Source organism: Lutra lutra, chromosome 2 (genome assembly GCF_902655055.1).
Source record: "Lutra lutra chromosome 2, mLutLut1.2, whole genome shotgun sequence".
NCBI classification, from domain to species: domain Eukaryota; kingdom Metazoa; phylum Chordata; class Mammalia; order Carnivora; family Mustelidae; genus Lutra; species Lutra lutra.
In genome coordinates, this window is record NC_062279.1 from 197,492,698 (window position 1) to 197,515,241 (window position 22,544).

The window sequence follows — 22,544 nt, forward strand, 5'->3', positions numbered from 1 at the left end:
ACTTCCTTCAGAGAAATATAAAAACAAAGATGCTTCTCTGTGGGCTAGGAGAACCTGCCTGGGATGACTCTACTTTCCTGTTTGTGCATTTGTTCAGATTTGTAATCTAATTTATATTCATGCATCAGTTTCCATTCTGAGTTCTCATTTACTCATTGTTGCTATGTCTCTTAAGCTTCTAGCTGCCACCTCTGCAGTATTACCTTGCTATAACCTGTTGAAATCTTACATGGCACTTTTAGCTTTTCTTATATCAGAAGAGATCATACAGCAAATTTTAAAAATTTAAGGAATATAATGAAGACTTGATGGCTGATACTTCCAGAAACGTCAAAGAATCTACCAAGCTCTTATAGCCTCCCACTCTTCTAACTTCCATTCCATCATTTATTACTGTAATACACTTTGTCATGTACCAAACTCTATTCTTTCTTCAAACCTGTTTGATTTTTCTTGCCTACCTGTCCCCTCTTGCTATTTATTTAAAGTACAATTAAAACCTCAGATAGGCCAAGTCAGGTTCAGAAAACTGATCTGGTTGGTTGCTTAGTGTTCTAGCTAGGGGATATACAAATTGGCTGATCTCTTTCTTATTGCTGTTTTTATTCCTGTCTTGATTACTTCTCTTCTGCCAACCTGACATATTTTTAATTATGGATTTTGATTGTATCAGTACTAAAATTTTCAACTGGAATGATTGACTTTAAAATGTCCTATTAGGATTGTTCAGTCAAAATGTATCAGAGAAAAATAATCTAATACAGCTTTATGTTTAATTTTGCCCAGGTTGCTCAACTCTGCTGTGACTGAAAGGTAGTAAGAGCCATGGAGGTTGGTGTCACCGGGCCCCAGAGGGTGATTTCCAGCTGCCCTAATTAGTCTCAGTGCCCAGGTAAGAGCAGTGCTTCTCTGACAACCTGTAACAGACTCTAGCAACCCCAGGGATCATATTTCCCAGGGCTGCTGGTGGGAGAGTGGAAGCAGAATGCCTTTGACAGCAAGGGAGCTGATTGTATGTAAGTCTCAGCACATGAAACTTGGCTTGCATGATCAGAATTCCACAGTGAGTTCCCAGGCCCAAAGTTTTTATAGGTAGAATAAAAAATACAACCAACCTAAGTACCTTGTTTGTGCTATCTTCTTTTATCATTGCAACAGCTTGGAACTGAAGGTTTAAGAAACTAATTAATAACCATCCAGTTAGTATGTGTTGGATCTGCGCTCAAAACTGATGTGTAGCTGGTTTTCTGTCCTAAGTTCTTAATTATCACTGCTTGTCCCTAGATACCCTCTGCCATTATGGCATGTAATAATGTGTTTCTCATTTAAAATCAGTTGTAGCAGTCAATTTAATCAATTGTATCAATCAATTTAAGACCAATCATGGTCATCTTTTCCCAGGTTTCTAAAAGCAGACTTCCCATTACATCTTTGTGGACACTGTATTGATTGTCAAATGTAAGTCTATTTTGCCATTCAGGGAATTAAATTTCACTAGAAGATAACTCTTTGTTAACGAACTTACAAGCATTGAGAAGATTTTCTGCTGTCAGTGTTGTGATATCTAAGAGCCAAAGAAAAGGAAATAGGAAACATTTACATTTATGAACATATTTTTCAACATTAATAATTATTTTGTTTTGAGGAATACATTATTCATAAATATAACCACATTATTCAATTTTGACTCTATAACTTCTATGTTCATGGATTAACACAGAGAGAAATAAACTCTTAGTATTCATTCTTCTGTTTCTAAAAAGACTCTCTAGTTTCTCATTATAAGTTGAAAGAGAGGTCTGCATCCTGGAAAGTAGTAAAATACATGAAAAATAGTGACCTTTCACTGTATCTTCATTCCAAATCACCAGATAACTGAATTATTTGACCTCATTTATGCACCACTTTAAATCCTCTTAGCCCCCCCAAATTTATAAAGAACTTACCAAACTCAACACCCAAGGAACAAATAATCCAATCAAGAAATGTAGAGAAGACATAAATAGACATTTCTGCAAAGAAGACATCCAAATGGCCAACAGACACATGAAAAAGTGTTCAATATCACTTGGCATCAGGGAAATAGAAATCAAAACCAAATGAGATACCACCTCACACCAGTCACAATGACTAAAATTAACAAGTCAGGAAACAACAGATGTTGGCGAGGTTGTAGAGAAAGGGGAACCCTCCTACACTGTTGGTGGGAATGCAAGCTGATGCACCCACTCTGGAAAACAGTGTGCAAGTTCCTCAAAAAGTTGGAAATAGAGCTTCCTATGACCCAGCAACTGCACAACTGGGTATTTACCCTAAAGATACAAATGTAGTTATCTGAAGGGGCACGTGCACCAAATGTTTATAACAGCAATGTTCACAATAGTCAAACTGTGGAAAGAGCCTAGATGTCCATCAGCGGATGAATGGATAAAGATGTGGTACACACGCACACGCACACCACCCACCCACACACACACACACACACACACACAGTGAAATATTATGCAGCCATCAAGAAAATGAAATCTTGCCATTTGCAACCATGTGGATGGAGCTAAAGGATATTATGCTAAGTGAGATAAGTCAATCAGAGGAAGACAATTATCATATGATCACTCTGATAGGAATTTGAGAGGCAGGGCAGGGGGTCATGGAGTCTAGGGAGGGAAAAAATGAAACAAGATGGGATCGGGAGGGAGATAAACCATAAGAGACTCTTAATCATGGGAAACAAACTGAGGGTTGCTGGAGTGGAGGGGGCAGGAGGGATGGGGTGGCTGGGTGATAGACACTGGGGAAGGTATGTGCTATGGTGAGCACGGTGAATTGTGTAAGACTGATGAATCAGAATCCTGTACTCCTGAAACAACTAATACATTATATGTTAAATAAATAAGTAAATAAGTAAATAAATAAATACTCTTGGCCCATATCTCATTCCAGCCACAATGTGGTGATGAATTCCACACATATTTTTTTTTTTTTTTTTTTAGATGGGTTTTGTTTTTTTATCCATTCTGATACCCTGTGTCTTTTGATTGGGGCATTTAGCCCATTAACATTCAGGGTAACTATTGAGAGATATGAATTTTTTTTTTTAATTTTTTTTTTTATAATTCCACACATTTTTGGATCCTCTTTACTCAGAAGTAATTTCACACATTCCTTCTCAAGTTAGCGCCTTATGTTTCTCACTTTGTGCCAGAAGGAACCCACTGGACATTCCCAGATGGGCAGTGGGAAATGTGGGAGTTAACTCTGTTGGAGCTGTTGTAATGCTTCCCCCTTTTGTCATACGGGGAACACAGTTCTGATATATAGCTCAGAAGATCCCATGGGATAGAGCTAGATTTGCTCCTGATGCTGAAAACTCTCCCTCCCCATTTCATTCTTTTTGTTCAATACTCTTTCTCAGATCAACTACTATGTGCAAGTCTCTGCTGCAGGCTCTGCTTTTTGAGAAACCAGGCTAAGATAATGAAATAACCATATATTATAACAAATAATGCTAATAACTAGGAAAGACTATGTATATTTTTTTAAAAAAGATTTTATTTGTTTATTTGATAGAAATCACAAGTAGGCAGAGAGGCAGGCGGGCTGGGGAAGCAGGCGGGCTGGGGAAGCAGGCTCCCCGCTCAGCAGAGAGCCCAATGCGGGGCTCCATCCCAGGCCACTGAGATCATGACCTGAGCCGAAGGCAGAGGCTTAACCCACTGAGCTGCCCAGATGTCCCAAGACCATGTGCATTATTATATTTAGTGCATTTTTTTGGTGTTGAGTTGTATTTTGCTATATTTGTTCCTTTTAAAATTAATATCTTTTGTGTGATTTCATTATTCAGAATACTCAATTAAGCATGCCATTTCATTTCCCATTTGCTTTGGATTAAAAAAAATTATTTGGTAATAAGGCCGACTTTAATATTGTCTGCTCATTCCTAGACATGTAGGGAGTATTTTAGGATGAGATTTATAATAGACAATTTCGCTCTTGGCCCCAAATCCCTGCAGAACCAGCAAACCATGATAAAAGTGTTTGAGGAGAGTGTGGACAAGTGAATCACAATTATGTCCCAAATTTCAGATGTAGAAAAATGTAAATATACTAACCATTTCTACTTAAGAGTTTCTCTTCAAAAATGAATCACCACTTGCTTAATAGGTTAAATACTATAAATGCCAATGAAAGTTCATTTTTATTATACTCTTGCATTTCTATAAATCCAGGAGGGATTATATTCGACAATTATAGTTACACACTCTTTCATTAGGTTGCACAACAAATCAAGGAGACAAAAGAATCCTTTACCAGAACGTCAGCTTGTTTGAACAAAAAGGCAGGAGCAATTTAACCATCAGACAGACTGACTAGATATGAGTCACACCTACTTATACGGAAAGGTGGCCCATTTCCATCTAATCCTTTATAGCTGCCTTCCAGAAGCTAATTTTTATTGGGCAGGATACTTTAGAGTTTGATTTTGAGCTTTGTGTGGTTAGTAAAATGTATCAAACTATATTAAGAGTTTGGGAAATAATTTGCCTCCTGTAAATCAACTGGAAAAATGTCAAATCCTATACCTTACGAGAACTAATCATTTAGAAAACCCCACTATGTTCACAGAACTTTCTTCTTTCTTTGAGGTATCTTTATTGATGTATGACTCGCTAAAGGGAAGAAATGTTTGTGACTTATAATTTGCTTTTAATAGTTGTGTTATGCCAGAGCTTCATAGAGTAACTATCACTTGGGTGGAGGAAGGGCAGGTGCAGTACATGGGGAAGTGATTTAAGTTGTCACTCCCTAGGATTGAGTCACTGCTGTTTGTGTTTCCTTCTTTTTAGTTTCCTTGGCTCACACTCAAAGGCTAGAATTCCTATGGATTTACGTTTGAATCAGGAGTCAACTATGTCACCTAAGGTACTCTGTGTACAGCTGTAGCATATAAAGGAAGACACAAAAAACAATGGTACTGCCCCTGCCAAGAAGGAGTTTCCATCAAAGGATAGTAAGACAAAGCATTTTTTTAAAAAATACTACTTACAAATGATACATTTATTTTTATTTATTTTAAATTTATTTTTTAAATTACTTTTCACTGTACTAGAATTCATTGTTTATGCACCACACCCAGTGCTCCATGCAATACGTGCCCTCCGTAATACCCACCACCAGGCTGGCCCAACTTCCCACCCCCGGCCCCTTCAAAACCCTCAGATTGTTTTTCAGAGTCCATTGTCTCTCATGGTTCATCTCTCCCTCCAATTTCCAACTCCCTTCTCCTCTCCATCTTCCTATGTCCTCCGTATTATTTCTTATGCTCCACAAATAAGTGAAACCATATGATATTTGACTCTCTCTGCTTGACTTATTTCACTCAGCATAATCTCTTTCAGTCCCGTCCATGTTAAAATCACACTGAGGTACCACATTACACCAGTTAGAATGGCCAAAATTAACAAGACAGGAAACAACATGTGTTGGAGGGGATGTGGAAAAAGGGGAACCCTCTTACACTGTTGGTGGGAATGCAAGTTGGTGCAGCCAATTTGGAGAACAGTGTGGAGATTCCTTAAGAAATCAAAAATCGAGCTTCCCTATGCCCCTGCAATTGCACTACTGGGTATTTACCCCAAAGATACAGAGGTAGTGAAAAGAAGGGCCACCTGTACCCCAATGTTCATAGCAGCAATGGCCACGGTCGCCAAACTGTGGAAAGAACCAAGATGCCCTTCAACGGACGAATGGATAAGGAAGATGTGGTCCATATACACTATGGAGTATCATGCCTCCATCAGAAAGGATGAATACCCAACTTTTGTATCAAGACAAAGCAGTTTTTTTAAAAAAAGATTTTATTTATTTATTTCACAGACAGAGATTACAAGTAGGCAGAGAGGCAGGCAGAGAGAGGAGGAAGCAGGCTCCCTGCTGAGCAGAGAGCCCGATGGGGCGCTTGATCCCAGGACCCTGGGATCATGACCTGAGCCAAAGGCAGAGGCTTTAACCCACTGAGCCACCCAGGCGCCCCTCAAGACAAAGCAGTTTTAAAAACAGCTCAGGAACTGTGCATTGATCTTCTCCTGTGGGCCAGAAATCACAGACAACTGACATGGACCCTGTCCTCAGTGAACTTGGGAGTGTAGTAGGAGAGATGGACGATGAAGTAGATAATGTAATCTTGTATGATTAGTGCTATGGTAGATTTGTGCATAGAAAACTGGAGGCACCAGGAAAAATCACTGAGCATAGAGGGACAGCAAGGGAAATAGGAAGAGCTGACGACAAAAATTCTTTTGGAAAGGAGCCAGTTAAACTTACTCGGGGCAAAATAGGCATGATTCACTCATCGTTGACCATTAGATTAGAAAAGATGCTTAGATGCTTTCTAAATGAGGCTTTGGATTTGTAATTATTTAATATTGGGTGTCTTTCTGGGATTCAAAAGTAAGAAATGAAAATTTGGATGTATTGGTAAAAGTTTGATATCTAGTGACTATTTCTTCCTTAAAAAATATCTAAAACACATCGCATGCCCACCTTATTGCCCTTCACTCAGTTACCCCATCCCCCACCCACCTCCCCACAACCCTCAGTTTGTTTCCTGGAGTCAAGAGTCTGTCATGGTTTTTCTCCCTCTCTGATTTCTTTCCATTCAGTTTTCCCTCCCTCCCCCTGTGAGGTGATGAGCACTGGCTGTTATGCACAATTAATGAATCACTGAATATTAAGTCAAAAACTAATGAGGTACTATTATGTGGGCTAATCGAATTTAAATAAAAATAAAATAAAATGTACAATAAAATTACAAAAATAAATGAGAGAAATGGAAAAAATATCTGAAACATAATAATCATGAAAACTAAGCTGTGTGATTCTGAAGTAGAAGGAAGACTTTTATAGTAGCAGTAGATAAGTTTATAATATAGATTTCACATAGATCATGGGCTTTAACTGTACTTAGGTGAATTTATTACTTTACATAAGTCCAAATGGTAAATAAATTGATTAATCCTACTTTTCAAATATTTTCCCTAGGGTTTCAGCATTAAAAATATAGAGGAGATTACTGATTCTCTTGTGGAGTATTTTATGAGATGTTTAAAATTTTTCATCTGTTAGGTTTGTGAAAATTTTAAAAATATAAGTAAATGTACATGAACTTACTAAGTAAGGAAACTGCTCTAAACTTTTTTTATAACTCAGGAATTATCCTTTTCCACCTTGGAAGTTCATTCATAATATTTTCACTGCCCTCTTCCTCCCAAAAAGGAGCATTAATATGACTGGTCTGACTTAAAAGGCAAAGAAATGGAACAGGCACTTGGATTGTGGTTGAACAAAATGTGATTCTTTGCACACCGAAAGTTTTGATTAATCACCTAGTTGTGTAGTTAGCCTCAGTAAATGCTTTTCTTTATGCCTCTCATTAGACTGAAAATTATTTCTGTGGTTAGACATTACATATTTGTCATTCCTCAGAGTGATGTAGATTAGTTCTTTACAGCACATATCTTCAATATGTTTGCTATTTTGACTCTGAAGATGAAAATTTAAAAAGTATTTTATTAAGAGTTAATTATAATAGGTACATCTTTTAATAAAATGTTTTAGTAAAATTAATACATTTTAAAATTAATTAAGTCTTTAAAATTAGTTAATTCTTATATATGCAGGTGGTAATTTTTAAGGTAGAATTGTGCTTCAATTTTTTTATTTTTATGAAGAGTTCAAAAAATATGAAAAATCCAAATTTATTTGGATATTATTCTATACTTAGCCATCATTGATTTTAGCCTTGGAAGCAGTAGAGAAGGCTACTGCAATGAAGAGTGGACAAAACATGTCCTGAGAAGTTTGTTTGTTTGTTTGTTTTTAAGATTTTGTCTATTTGACAGCAATACCAGAAGCAGGGGGAGCAGCAGAAGGAGAAGGAGAAGCAGACTCCCCACTGAGCAGGGAGCAGATGCAGGGCTTGATTCCAGGCCAGGGATTATAGCCTGAGCTGAAGGCAGACACTTAACTGACTGAGCCACGTAGGCATCCCATGAAGGGTATATTTAGACAGTTATGTTGATATAGTGAGCAGTGGACAATGTAAGTGATAACATATGTATGGCTTAAGCTTTTGAAATGACACACTTATGTTTCTTTCTTTTTTTTTTTAAAGATTTTATTTATTTATTTGACAGACAGAGATCACAAGCAGGCAGAGAGGCAGGCAGAGAGAGAGGGGGAAGCAGGCTCCCTGCAGAGCAAAGAGCTCGATGTGAGGCTCGATCCCAGGACCCTGGGACAATGACGCGAGCCGAAGGCAGAGGCTTTAACCCACTGAGCCACCCAGGCGCCCCAACACACTTATGTTTCTAAGTGGCCTTTTTGAGGACACATATTGGACAGAAAGTTAATATTTAGGATTAGCACTTTCACTTTGAAAAGTTTCTATCTTGATTCTGCCTCATACCTAGACATATTGTGAAGGTCTGCATTTTGACACCATAACTCTGGTGTAACACCCAGCTGAGAATACTTTATGGATGGATTTCTTTCAGCTCATGTCCCCTGCTTTTCTTTATGAACTTCTTGGAGTTTCTCCAAGAAGCTTTCCTTCTTAATTCTGTCTTCTCAGATAATTTCTTAGCTTCATATTCTCTTGACAGTTTGCAAATAGTAGTTTTTGATGAAAAATAACCATCACCTTGTAATATTTTGTTCATTTTAAATGAATTAAAATTTTTTCTCTGAAATTTATTTGTTTAAAATGTATTTTTTTACACTAAAAAAATTCTGAGAACTGTACATATTTGAAAAAAAAAAAACAACCAGAGGGGTTCCTGGGTGGCTCAGTGGGTTAAGCCTCTGCCTTCGGCTCAGGTCATGATCTTAGGGTTCTGAGATCGAGTCCCACATCAGGCTCTCTGCTCGGCGGGAAGCCTGCTTCCCCTCTCTCTCTGCCTACTTGTGATCTCTCTCTCTCTGTCAAATAAATAAAAATCTTTAAAAAAAAAACCCCAGAAAGATAAAAATATTCAGGCATTGGTTAATAGACCCAATGACAACCATAAGAGAATTTATAGACTTATTTTATGCAATACTTATGAGTAAATCCATGAAAATTACATAGTTTTTGAAGTTGCACAAGTGACTGTCATTGAACACAAACCACAACTATTCTTACTCAGAACATGTAGGACTCTTGTATGTTTCTTTAGACATCCTACACAAGAGACAAAGAATGTAGAAGGCAAAAAGAATAGAAAAACTGGCTAGGAAAAAATTTCTGAAATTTTAAAATTTCTTACTGACAGACTGAGTAAAGATATTTCTTTCTTCTTCTTCTTCTTCTTCTTCTTCTTCTTCTTCTTCTTCTTCTTCTTCTTCTTCTTTTAAAGCTATTCATATTTTGAATGTCTTTTCTTGTCCCTTATTGATTTTTTCCACATTATGAGCTTTTTTTTTTTTTTAATTATTTATTTGACAGACAGAGATCACAAGTAGGCAGAGAGGCAGGCAGAGAGAGAGGAAGGGAAGCAGGCTCCCTGCTGAGCAGAGAGCCCAACGTGGGGCTTGATCCTAGGACCCTGGGATCATGACCTGGGCGGAAGGCAGAGGCTTTAACCCACTGAGCCACCCAGGTGCCCCCCACATTATGAGCTTTAATCAAAGCTCTTAGGTGTACAACTTATCAGTAACAGGAATCACTTTAAGGGAAAAAAAAAACATTGAAACTGGCATCTAGTATATGGTACTTTAAGCCACTTAATGTGTATTGCATTAAAAGAAGTAGGCAAGTGATTTGTAGGCATAACAAATCAGTTATGTAAAGGAAGAATCAAAGTGGTCTTGCCTGATGGTTTTAGTACCTTTACAATCTTTTATTAAGTGTTTATGAATGTAAAAAGATTTTAATATCAAGAAAAAAAATCTCAAGTAACCTAACTTTGCATTTCAAGGAACTAGAAGAAGAAAAATTACCATGAGGAAAGAAATAACAAATATCAGAGAAGAAATAAGTGAAATAGAGACTAAAATGATAGAAAAGTTCAATGAAACTAAGAACTGGTTCTTCAAAAAGATAAAGACAAACCTTTAGTTAGACTAACCAAGAAAAAAAGAGAGAGAATTCTAATAAATAAAATCAGAAATGAAAGGGATGTTATTACTGATGCCACAGAAATACAGAAAATCCTAAGAAACTACTATGAACAACAAAAAATTTGACAACTTAGAAGAAATAGATAAATTCCTAGAAACATACAACCTACTAAGACTGAATCATGAAGAAATACAAAATGTGAACAGACTGATTACTGCTAAGGAGATTCAATCAATAACCAAAAAGCTCCCAATAAACAAAAGTCTAGGACCAGATGGCTTCACTGGTGAATTCTATCAAACATTCACAGAAGAATTAATAGCAATTCTTTTCAAATTTTTCCAAAAAATAGAAGAGGAGGGAACACTTCCAAACTCATGAAGCTAGTATTACCCTGATACTAAAACCATATAAGGATGTCATAAGAAAAAACAATTATAGGTCAATATGCCTGATGAACAAAGATGCAAAAATCCTCAATAAAGTATTAGCAAACTGAATTCAACAATACATTAAAAGAATCATACACCATGATCAAGTGGAATTTATTCCAGGAATGCAAGGATGGTTCAACATCTGGAAATCAATCAATGTGGGGTTGGGGGAGGTGGGCAAAATTGGTGAAAGGAGTCAAAAGGGGGTTATTTTCCACTTATAAAATAAATAAGTCATGGGGCTGTAATGTACAGTATGCTGACTGTAGTTAATAATACCATCTTCCAGTTTTGAAACTTGCTAAGAGAATAGAACTTAAAATTTCTCATCACAAGAAATTTTTTTTAATAAATATGTATGGTGACAGATGTTAACTAGACTTATTGTGGTGTTCATTTGGCACTATATACAAATATTGAATTGTTATGTTGTACACCTGAAATTAGTGTAAAGTTACCTCTCAATTATACCTCAATAAAAAACATTTTAGGCTGCTAGAGTATGGAGGATAAAATATCATTATTATATTTTAGTGGGAGTAACTACATAGTGCTAGTTTTTCAGTCTTAAAAGATTGCCAAATTTCTCAATGTCATTTAAAAAAACTCACACTATGACTCATTTAAATAATATATGTTACAACAGTAACTCAGAGATCTAGGAACATGGGATAAAGAGCCAAACTCATCAGAGTGTCTAAGATCTAATCCCAAGAAATGTGTATATTTTTTAAATGTAATTTTAAGAAATCCAACATTTTATTATGATATAATAGCAGATTCAGATGCAGTTGTAATAAATAATATTTATGTACCCCTTTCCTAATTTCCCCCAAAGGTAATATCTTGCAAAGATATTGTAAAGACAACATCTTCAAAACTACAGTACAATATCATAACCAGGATATTGACATTGATGCTGTCAAAATACAAAACATTTCCATCATCACAAGAATTTGTTGTGTTGCCCTTTTATAGTTACATCTACTTATTTCCATCTTTCTCTTCTTAATCCCTGGTAACCACTAATCTGTTCTCCTTTTCTACAATTTTGTTATTCAAGAACATTATATATTCATATAAATAGAATAATACAATATATAATTTTCTTGATTGGCTTCTTTCAGTTGGTATAATTTTCTAGAGATTCATCCAGGTTGTTTATCACTGAGTAGTATTTCATGGTATGATGTACCCATATTTATTTAACCCCTGACTTCTTGAGGATATCTGGATTGTTTTAAGTTTTTGGCTATTAGGAATAAAGCTGCTATAAATGTCATGTAAAAATTTTTGTGTGAACACAATCATCATTTGTATGAGATAATACCTAGGAGTGTAATTAATTGGTTGTATGGCTGTTGCATGTTTAATTAAAAAAATACCAAACTGTTTTCTGGAATGGATGTGCCATTTTACATTCCCATAAGTGTAGTATGATGTGTAGATGATACAGTTTCTCCCTATCTTTGCCAACATTTGGTTTTGTCATTATTTAAAAAATTTTTAGCCATTCTCATAAATGTGTAGCAGTATTTTATTGTAGTTTTAAGTTGCATTTATCCAACGGCTAATGATATTGAAATCTATACATGTGCTTGTTTGCCATTTGTATATTCTTTTTGGTTAAACATCTCTTCCCATGTTTTGCCCGTTTTCTAAACTGATTGTTTTTTTCACTGAGTTTTTGAGAATTCTCTATATATTCTAGATACTAGTCCTTTGATAAGTGGTGTACTGATATTTTTTTTTCCAGTCTGTAGATTGTCTTTCCACCCTCTTAACAAGGTATTTTGCAGAGCAAAAATTTTAATTTTGATGAAGTTTAATTTGTCAATTTTCCTCTTTTGGGTCATGGTTTTGATGTCAAATCAAAGAGCTCTACCTAGCACTAGCACAAGATTTTCTTCCACATTTTTTTTTCTAAAAAAGATAATCCTGGAGTTCCTGGGTGGCTCAGTCTGTTAAGCATCTGCCTTTGGCTCAATAAAGTATTGATCCCAGTAAAGTCATGATCCCAGGGTCCCGGCTCCATGGGGAGCCCGCTTCTCCCTCTCCCTCTGCCTGCCACTCCCCAGCTGTGCCCACACTCTCTCTCTCATCAAATAATAAATAAAATCTTAAAAAAAAGATAATCCTGTATATCAACTTGGGGACAGTTGAGAGGCTTTTGATCCATAAAGATGGCTTTTCTCTTCATTCGTTTACATTTTCTTTGATTTCTTTCATAAGTGCTGTGTGATTTTCAGCATTTAAGTCCTGTGCATATTTAGTTAGGGCTCAGGAAGGGTGGAAGTAGAGGATTCCTACTCAGCCTTTGCTGGCATGGGTTGAGGTAAGGCCATAGTTTTTTCTTTGGTGTTTTGGCTGCAGCTGGGCAGTTATTGTCGAAAAACATTCTATCTTGTTATACTGATGCTTTCCTGGTCTTTTGAATGAAGAAAGCAAGCTTCCTCCTATCCTTTCCCCCCTCTATTCTTGGGAGTTTTAGGGTCAATGGCTTCTTCAGGACTCCTTTGAGAATATATGAAGCAAACTGATGGGAACTCACCACCATGTTGTTTGCTCCTGAAGGTCACTGCCCAGTCTGGGCTCTTGTTAAGTTTGTTTTCTATATAATACCTAGGAATTTTAGCTGTATTTAGTGGAGGGAATAAGAGAAAGTATATTCAGTCCATCTTCCTGGAAAGGAAAGTCATGAATTCCTTACTCATATTTATAAAACTTTCTTCTTATACCTTTTATTCTATTTTTTGTTTTGTTTTATCATCTCAAATTCTGGCTCCTCTTTTTTTCTTCTTAATAAATGAAAATATTTCCCAAAGCTCTATGTTTGACTCTCCCTTTTCTCACCTTACTATATTTTCAATCTTATTCTTTTTTTAGGACTTCATTATCATGTTATGAGGATGGTCATCATATTTATGGTTTTAGACCCAAGCTTCCTCCAGAGGACCAATCTTTTATTTCCAAATGCCTGATAAATAAGTTTATCTGAAGATGTATAGGCTATCTAATACTCAAAATGTAAGCTAATCATTTATATTCTACTACTTCTTTATTCTCTATTTCTTTTTTTTAAATTTAATTTTATTTTTTTCAGTGTTATTCTCTATTTCTATATGAAGTTAACATCCTACGAATTACTCAGACTTAAAACTTGGATGTTGTATTCAATTCCTCTCACTGTTGTGCCTCACAACAGTTAAGTTTTGTCATTTTTTAACAGTTAAGTTCTGTCATTTTTTAAAAAGATGTTTATTTATTTGAGAGAGAGAGCAGAGCAAGAGAGAGTTTATGAGCAAGCGGGGAAGGGCAGAGGGAGGAGAAACAGACTCCTCAATGAGCAGGGAGTCCAATGCGGGGCTCAATCCCAGGACCCTGGGATCATGACCTGAGGTGAAGGCAGATGCTTAACCTACTGAGCCACCCAGGCACTCCATTCTGTCAATTCTGTAAATATAATCTCTTTGATATATGTTCACTATTTCTAATATTATTTTCACTATGATAGTTCAGGTTTTAATTTTTTTTTAAGAATTTATTTATTTATTTGACAGAGAGAGAGATCACAAGCAGGTGGAGAGGCAGGCAGAGAGAGAGAGAGGAAGCAGGCTCCCCGCTGAGCAGAGAGCCCGATGTGGGGCTCGATCCCAGGACCCTGAGATCATGACCTGAGCCGAAGGCAGCAGCTTAACCCACTGAGCCACCCAGGCGCCCCAATAGTTCAGGTTTTCAATTCTTCACACGTGTACCATTTTAATTCTCTTCTAACCAGCCTTTCTGCTTAAAGATTCTCCCCTCTAGCTCATTTTATACAACATTATTAAATAAAATTTTAGAAAGCAAAGTTTTAACCTTGTGTTTTTAATAATTTAATGGATCTTAATGGACCTTATCAAAGTGCAAACTCTTTAACCTAAAACACATCACTCTTAATTTTGATTATGTTATATAACTCCACTCAGCCTGGGTGTAAGAAGTACAATGGCCTCAAAGGCTTAGGTTCTTGGGAAATAACAGAAAGCTAGGACGAACTTGAAGGGAGACAGGGGCATTAGTCTAGCTATATGTACAGTTGGCTTCTTAGGAGTATATAGGGCAAGTAGGTTTTTTGAAAGCCCATAGCAAATTTGAGATTATTTGGGTTTGATGGTGATTGGCAGTATTCTCTGGCACATTATATTAGTCAGAGTTCTCTAGAGAAACAAAAGTATTTTTCATTAATTAGTTAATTAATTTATATATAATGAGGAATTGGCTCACAGGCAATTATGAGGTCTGAAAAGTCCCACGATCTGTCACTTGGAAGCTAGAGACCTAGAAAAGCCGGTGGTGTCATTCCAGTTCAGGTCCAAAGGCCTGAGAAACAGACTGCCAATGGTGTAAATTCCAGTACAAGGGGAGGAAAAAAATCAACGTTTGAGCTCAAAAATCAGGCAGAGAGGGAGAATTTACCCTTTCTGTATCTTTTTATCCTATTCAGGCCTTTAAAGGGTTAGATTAGGCACACCCACACAGGGGAAGGCAATCAGCTTTACTCAGTCCACCAATTCAAATGCTAATATCTTCTGGAAACATCCTCACAGATACACCCAGAAATAATGTTTAACCAGGTATCTATGTGTCCTGTTCAGTCAAATGGCCACATAAAATTAATTATCACACAGATCTATCCCAACCTCAGATGCATGATGTTGGCTATCAGGACAGTAGTGTCTGTGTTCCAGGTGTGTCTAATACATAGTTGTATTATTCAATAATTTGGATTTCAAACTCTAAGCTCAAGGTTGCATTTTAAAAATCCTTAAATATTATTCTAAGTAAATATCTAGCTTTATTGGAAGACATTTTGAAATGCCAGGAATAATGCTCCACATCTTTCAGGAGACTTGGCAACATTTTTTTGGGGGGGGAATTAAGTCAAAAATTGGGAAATGATGGTGTCTGAGGAGCCATAAGTTACATAAAAAATTTACTCACTCGAAGTTATTTAATTAAATAAGGAGACCCTAAACACTCTCATTCAAAGACTGTTTGCCTTTGAATGTATAAATTACTATGAAATATTTAAAATAAATTTGGAGAACATAGAAGAAAGATCACAGAGAAAACGGAAGTGACAATAAGAACTCTGCTTGACATCGAAGTATGAGAAAGAAATAAAATATAAAGAACAAAGAAGAGAGCCAAAAGCCTTAAATATTGGGATCATTTAATGAAGATACCAATAATCCTACATTTCCCTAAATGCCCCGAGGGAACTACAATACCCACTATATATTAATGACCATTCATAGTAATGTCAGAAAAAGTAGGTGTTAAGTTTGAGATAGGTTTTTTTTTTTTTTAAAGATTTTATTTATTTGTTTGTCAGAGAGAGAGAGAGAGCACAAGCAGGCAAAGTGGCAGGCAGAGGCAGAGAGAGAAACAGGCTCCCCCCGGGAAAGGAGCCCGATGCGGGACTTGATCCCAGGACCCTGGGATCATGACCTGAGCCAAAGGCAGCGGCTTAACCAACTGAGCCACCCAGGCATCCCAAGTTTGAGATAGATTTTTGAAAAAAATAATTTTAAATAGACTTTCTATATCTTATTAAAAAATAAAATATAAACTCTTTAGAAAACTTGCCTATTTAGAGTACTTCCAAGAAATTTTGAATGGTCAAGGTCTTATACTAAGAATATTTTAAGAAAACTTTTGCTTAAGATTGATTCTTAGAATGTTTATAGCAGCAATGTCCACAATAGCCAAACTATGGAAAGGACCTAGATGTCCATCAACAGATGAATGGATAAAGAAGATGTGGTGTATATATACAATGGAATACTATGCAGCCATCAAAAGAAATGAAATCTTGCCATTTGCAATGATGTGGGTGGAACTAGAGGGTATTATTCTGAGCAAAATAAGTCGATCAGAGAAAGACAATTATCATATGATCTTTCTGATATGAGGAATTTGAGAGGCAGGGCATGGGGTTTGGGGGGTAGGGAAGGAAAAAAATGAAACAAGATGGGATCGAGAGGGAGACAAACCATAAGAGACTCTTAATCTCACAAAACAAACTGAGGGTTGTTGGGGGGTTGGGAGAGTAGGGAGAGGGTGGTTGGATTATGGACATTGGGAGGGTATGTGTTATGGTAAGTGCTGTGAAATGTGTAAGCCTGATGATTCACAGACCTGTACCTCTGGGGCAAATAATACATTATATGTTAATAAAAATAATTTAAAAAAAAGATTTCAAAAGAATTCAAAAAGATTAAAAAAAAAGAAAGGACACTCTGGGGAATATAATGCTTTTATTTATTTATTGTTTTCTTTTAAAAGATTTTATTTATTTATTTGACAGACAGAGATCAAAAGTAGGCTGAGAGGCAGGCAGAGAGAGAGAGGAGAAAGCAGGCTCCCCGCAGAGCAGAGAGCCTCTTGTGGGTCTGGATCCCAGGACCCTGGGATCATGACCTGAGCCGAAGGCAAAGGTTTTAACACACTGAGCCACCCAGGTGCCCCTACAGTGCTTTTAAAAAATGTCCTCTAGGATTAAAGAATCATTAAAGAATGGTTAATTCAGTTCCTTAAAGCATGGTAGAAATAAAGCCATGCATTATCTCAGGATCAAGCCACATGAATGGAATGTGTTCTACTAACATCATCATCCATATTTCAGTCTTGGCCAGCTGCTCCCAAATGAATGGTAGGCCAGAGCTTCATTCTTCCTCTTGTAAAACTCTTAATAATGGGTCAGGACTGTCATCCTTATATATAAAGTTCTACGTTATTATTCCTTCTGCTACTTCCATAGAATTTGAGTTTTTACTTTAACCATATGTGATTTACCATAAGTATTTAAAATATTTCTCACACCTGTTCAATAGATAGTTAAGTGTACCAGTATGTACAAGGCATTTTTGTGTAGGAAATTATTATTTTTAAATATACTTATTAAAGTTATGAGCATTAACTTTGTAAGGTGCTTCATTTAAAACCCTTACTTAGCTTATGAGATATTTCTTCACTTTTACAAGGAATGACCTGATTTTTTCCTTTCAGAACTTTTAGGAGAGCCGCCATGTGGTCATCCTTGTAGTCATGTAGTTGGTACATCTAGCATAGTGTGACATTTTTTTCTTAGCTCTTGGTGTGTTAGTTTATGGCAGTGAGTATCAAGTACATCATTCTGTGAGGTCCACTTGTTTGGTGAGATATCATTTACATTGTTTTCCTGTTCTCTTTTTGTGCACTAAAATTTAAATTACATAAACATTAAGTATTATACGTATGTTCTGTCTCATTGTTAAACTATAGAATAACAAGACCATGTAAGTAATCTTGTTATAAAATAAGTAATAAAGGAAAATTCACTGTGTTAAACAATTTTATTTTTATTTTATTTTTTAAACATTTTATTTATTTATTTGAGAGAGAGACAGTGAGAGAGAGCACGAGTGAGGAGAAGGTCAGAGGGAGAAGCAGACTCCCCATGGAGCTGGGAGCCTGATGCGGGACTCAATCCTGGGACTCCAGGATCATGACCTGAGCCGAAGGCAGTCGCTCAACCAACTGAGCCACCCAGGCGCCCAGTGTTAACCAATTTTAACTGTTGAGGCTATCATCTCTATTTTTTTTCTTTTTTAGATTTTATTTATTTATTTGAGAGAGTGAGAAAGCATGGGAGGGGGATGGTGGAGGACAGGCAGAGGGAGAAGAAGACTCCCCACTCAGCAGGAGCCTGGTGCTAGGGCTCAATGCAGGGCTTGATCCCAGGACCCCAAGATCACGACCTGAGCCAAAGGCAGATGCTTAACTGACTAAGCCACTCAGGAAACCTAATCATCTCTATTTGAAAGGAATGTGACATTGTTTAAGCATAAGAGAACATAAATTCAGGAATTTGGGAATGTATAAAAATTTTTCCCATTGAAGTCAATGCTAATGGCTTCCTCATAAAGAATTTGCCTTATGAGAGAGTTTAAATCGGTGGAAAAAAATGTGGCTAGCTAAAGAGAGCACTTCAGAAATACTGATTGTTATTACCTTGGAAGGTGGTAAAATGTCATTTTTTGTGGAATTCAGGAGTGACTGGAAAATTAAACATTGTGTTCATGGGCCTTAATAATTGAAGCATTCTTTCCATCCTAAATCTGGGAGTGCCAATATCTACTAGTGACACACTTGCACCACACTTGCTATCAGCCCTCCTTAGGTGGGATTCTGGAAGAGAGTTAAGCTCTAATGCGCAAGGGGGCTTTCATTTTTATGAAATTAATGAACTCTGTCCTTTTATTATTGAAATATAGTTAACAATCATTGTTGTATGAATTTCAGGTGTATAATATAATGACTCAACAATTTTATACATTACTTAGGGTCCATCGAGAGGAGTGTACTCTTAATCCCCTTTATCTTTCTGCAGTTCTCTTTTATGAATCTGGAATCATGCTGTGTATCATCCTTAAAAGAGCTGAAACCAGTCACTCACATCATTTTTGTTAGGGCTTAATTCTTTTTTGGAACTTCAGTTGAGAAAGGCTATATACATTCTCTACTACTTTGGTTTTCGTTTGCAACTTTGATATTATGGAATTCATTAATTCATCCAACAATCCTTTACTGCTATATGCCAGGCCCTGTGCTAGGCTTGAAGACTTAATGGTGAACAAACAAGGACATGGCGCCTCCTCTCATGGAGCTTATCTGATGGAAGAGATGGTCAGTAATCAAATAATTACTTTAGTGAATATATAACTAAAACCTGGAAGGTGCTGTGAAGGAAAGGACCTGGCTACTCTGAGAGCTGTGTCATATGGATCTGACCTCTACTGGAACAGTTGGCTAAAAGTGATGACAAGGGTTTAGAGGTCAGTGGACTGAGAAGCCTGGAGTTTTGGGCATGTTGTTGACAAAGTCAGTTTTCCACTATTCTCTTTTAGTAACTTGCAATTACTGTTTGATTTTACCAGCGGATGACAGCATTAAGTCCAATCCACATCACACTGTTTATATTGGATAAGCTTAAAATATATTTGAGTAATAGTGATACTGATTGTGCCTTTCATATACACTAAGTTAGTCTAAGGTCAAATATATATATTTGTGTATGTATTTATTTATCTTATAGGCTTTTTGCTGAGAGGGACAATATTCTTTTTCTCTTTGATTTCCCCATAGTGCCTGGCGAAGTGTTTGTACAAGTACTTCAAAATTGGTTATTAAAGTTAATATTTCATAATATTTTATTTCAACCCCTCTCAGCAATTCTTTAAGTTAGATATGGATTTACATGCTTTCTTCATTGATGTTAACACTGAGGACAGAGTTTAAAAGACTTTGATTTGTAATGACTGACTTCAGATTTAGAAAAAGATGCCAGATTTTTCTTCCAGTGGAATCTTTAAACCTGCATCTTAAGTAGATTTTTAGTGCAGTTTTCAGTTTTAAACTGATTCATGAAATAGTGTAGAGAATGCACAGTGCACTTAGATTCAGAAGATATGAGTTAAAGTCTCAGGTTTGCTCATTATTTATTTTATGACTTAGAGTGAATTTTACTTCATTGACTCTTCTTTACCTATAAATGAGGCAACCAGACCAGATTTCTTTAAAGTCTTTTTCAGCTGTAAGTTCTTCCAAATGTCTACTGTTGCAATAAATAGTACACTTTCATGAATTTAATTTGGACCAGAAATCAGTAACCTATTTTCACTATTCCTGATTTTGCCAACTGATCTGGAATAAATAACTTAATATGCATGACAGTTATAGAGAATAAAAATTCTAAATGGAAATTCTATGAGATTTTGCCTTTTAGTCATGATGATACATGGCAAATTATTAAAAATATCATCAACACTGCCCTTTTTAGATGCTCATTCCTATATCATTTGGTATGTGCATAGGAAAAGAAAATGAATTTAATATTAGCATAAACAAAAAATGGTAAGGTAGAATTTTATCCAAATTTCCTGGGCCACAGTCAGTATTTAGTTAGTATTTATTTGGTAAATGAATAAATAAATTAAGCCAATAGTAATTTAGTATTATAACTAAGAATTATCTAAAGCAGTTTTCTTGGGGTAGATAAAATTATTAAGTGCTGAAATATTAATGGACACTTTAACTGATTAACTTTTTATTTCTACAGAAGTAATAATTTTTATCTCTCAGTTCAGCTGCCACTGATTTACTTCATCCTTGGGGCTTGTAAAATCTCTTTACATGGGCTATTACCCTGTTTTGACTCTATGTATCAAAGGCACATAGGAATGTTCCCTAAGATTCAGTTGTGCAATGAATATCCAAGAATACAGTTAGCAGAAGAATAACCATGTTCTCTGTGAAAATACTCTTGCAAAGTATATATATAGAAGAAAATCTATCCAGGTTACTATTTTTAGAGTACTCCCTCTTTGTCAAGCATTGCACTAAGGGCCTTAGATGTGTGTGTTCATTTTTTTCAGAAAAAAGAAAGCTCCCATGAAGTCTATGAACCATGATCTTCTTTATAAAGATGAAGAAGCTAAGGCTCTGTCAGATAAAGTGATTTCTCTCTGGTGGGGTTTTAGGGATGGGGACTTCGAGGTGCCCCTGCTGCACTAGTGCCTTGGTGGTCATTCTCCCTTAGCAACACCTCCAGTTTCTGACTCCTCATCCCCAGTGAAGCCTGAGTTTGGCAGGGGGGTGTGGGGGGGGGTGGAGGGGAAAGGTATGGGCAGGACTATTGATAAAAAGAATAACATATACATATATATGAAGTTAATTTACAAATATATAACCTATAGGACATAAAGGGTTTTTTTTCTCCTGATAAAAACCAATTAATGATACTTACTTTACACCAGTCCTGTTTTTTTTTTTTTTTAAAGATTTTGTTTATTTATTTGACAGACAGAGATCACAAGTAGGCAGAGAGGCAGGCAGAGAGAGAGGAGGAAGCAGGCTTCCTGCTGAGCAGAGAGCCCGATGTGGGGCTCAATCCCAGGACCCTGGGATCATGACATGAGCCAAAGGCAGAGGCTTTAACCCACTGAGCCACCCAGGCACCCCTACACCAGTCCTGTTTTTTAAAGTTTATGAGGTCTTTGTAATACAACAGCCTTTTGCAATATATTTTTTTTATTATCATCATCCCCATGATGAGATGTTTAGACTGAGGCACAGAAATGTTAGGCAATTTTTCCAAAGTCACACAGCTGATATGTAGAGGACCTGGGATTCAAATCTCATCATGTCCCACAGTTTTAACCACTATTCTCTATCTTTTCTTTCCAGACATAATAATATAGGAACACTAGTTCTGTATTCAGCCCATTGCTGTAACTAGTAGCACTGGGAAGGGATGTGTAAGCCACAGCTGTAGGAAGTAGTGACTTTTTCCTCTTTGTTAAGCAGCTTGCATAAAAATGAAATTCAACAATGCCAACATACTTAGGAGCAGGCCTCTAAGCAACAGAACTAACAAGGAAGCATAAGGTCAGGCTATGAATAAGACAGCAGCAACCTTGTGACAGCAACCTTGACTATCTAAATAAGCTTTCCATAAATCCCTAAACCAGAGACCTGTTTATGTGGTGACCGATGAAGATTCATAATTGCTTTCAGTACAAGCTGTCTTGAATGTGAGCTTTGTGTTAACTTATTTCTGTGTGGTTTTGCAGAACTGGTCCAATTGACTGCTGGGTTTGGTTTCGCACCTTCGAACCCCCAGTTTCACAAGGCATCTATCTTCTGATGACGGATGAAACAGGAGGGAGGTGGGGTTTCTAAGCAGCAAGTAGAGGCTAAGACAATACCAAAGGGCCATCTGTGCTTAAGTGTATTGCTCTTAACAGTTACTATTCATAAAATTGTAAGGTGGCATTGTATTAAATAGAATTATGGAAAGAAATAGTATATCTGGAAAAGGCCCTCAGAAAGTCAATTTTCTTGGGATCCTATATAATGTTCTTAAATGTTGGTGGAGTATTAGAAATGTAATGTTGTTTCTTTCCATTTGAGTTCATGTTTTTAGC

General features: G+C 36.5%; 1 protein-coding gene across 1 annotated transcript in view; it reads right to left on the reverse strand.

Annotated features, from left to right (window-relative positions):
* LOC125094187 (transmembrane protease serine 11C-like) overlaps positions 1–22,544 on the reverse strand; it is a 41,845-nt gene that overhangs the window by 8,424 nt on the left and 10,877 nt on the right. The window contains 1 exon segment of the mRNA XM_047719861.1: positions 1,526–1,564. Within this exon segment, the coding sequence (XP_047575817.1) occupies positions 1,526–1,564 (39 nt within the window).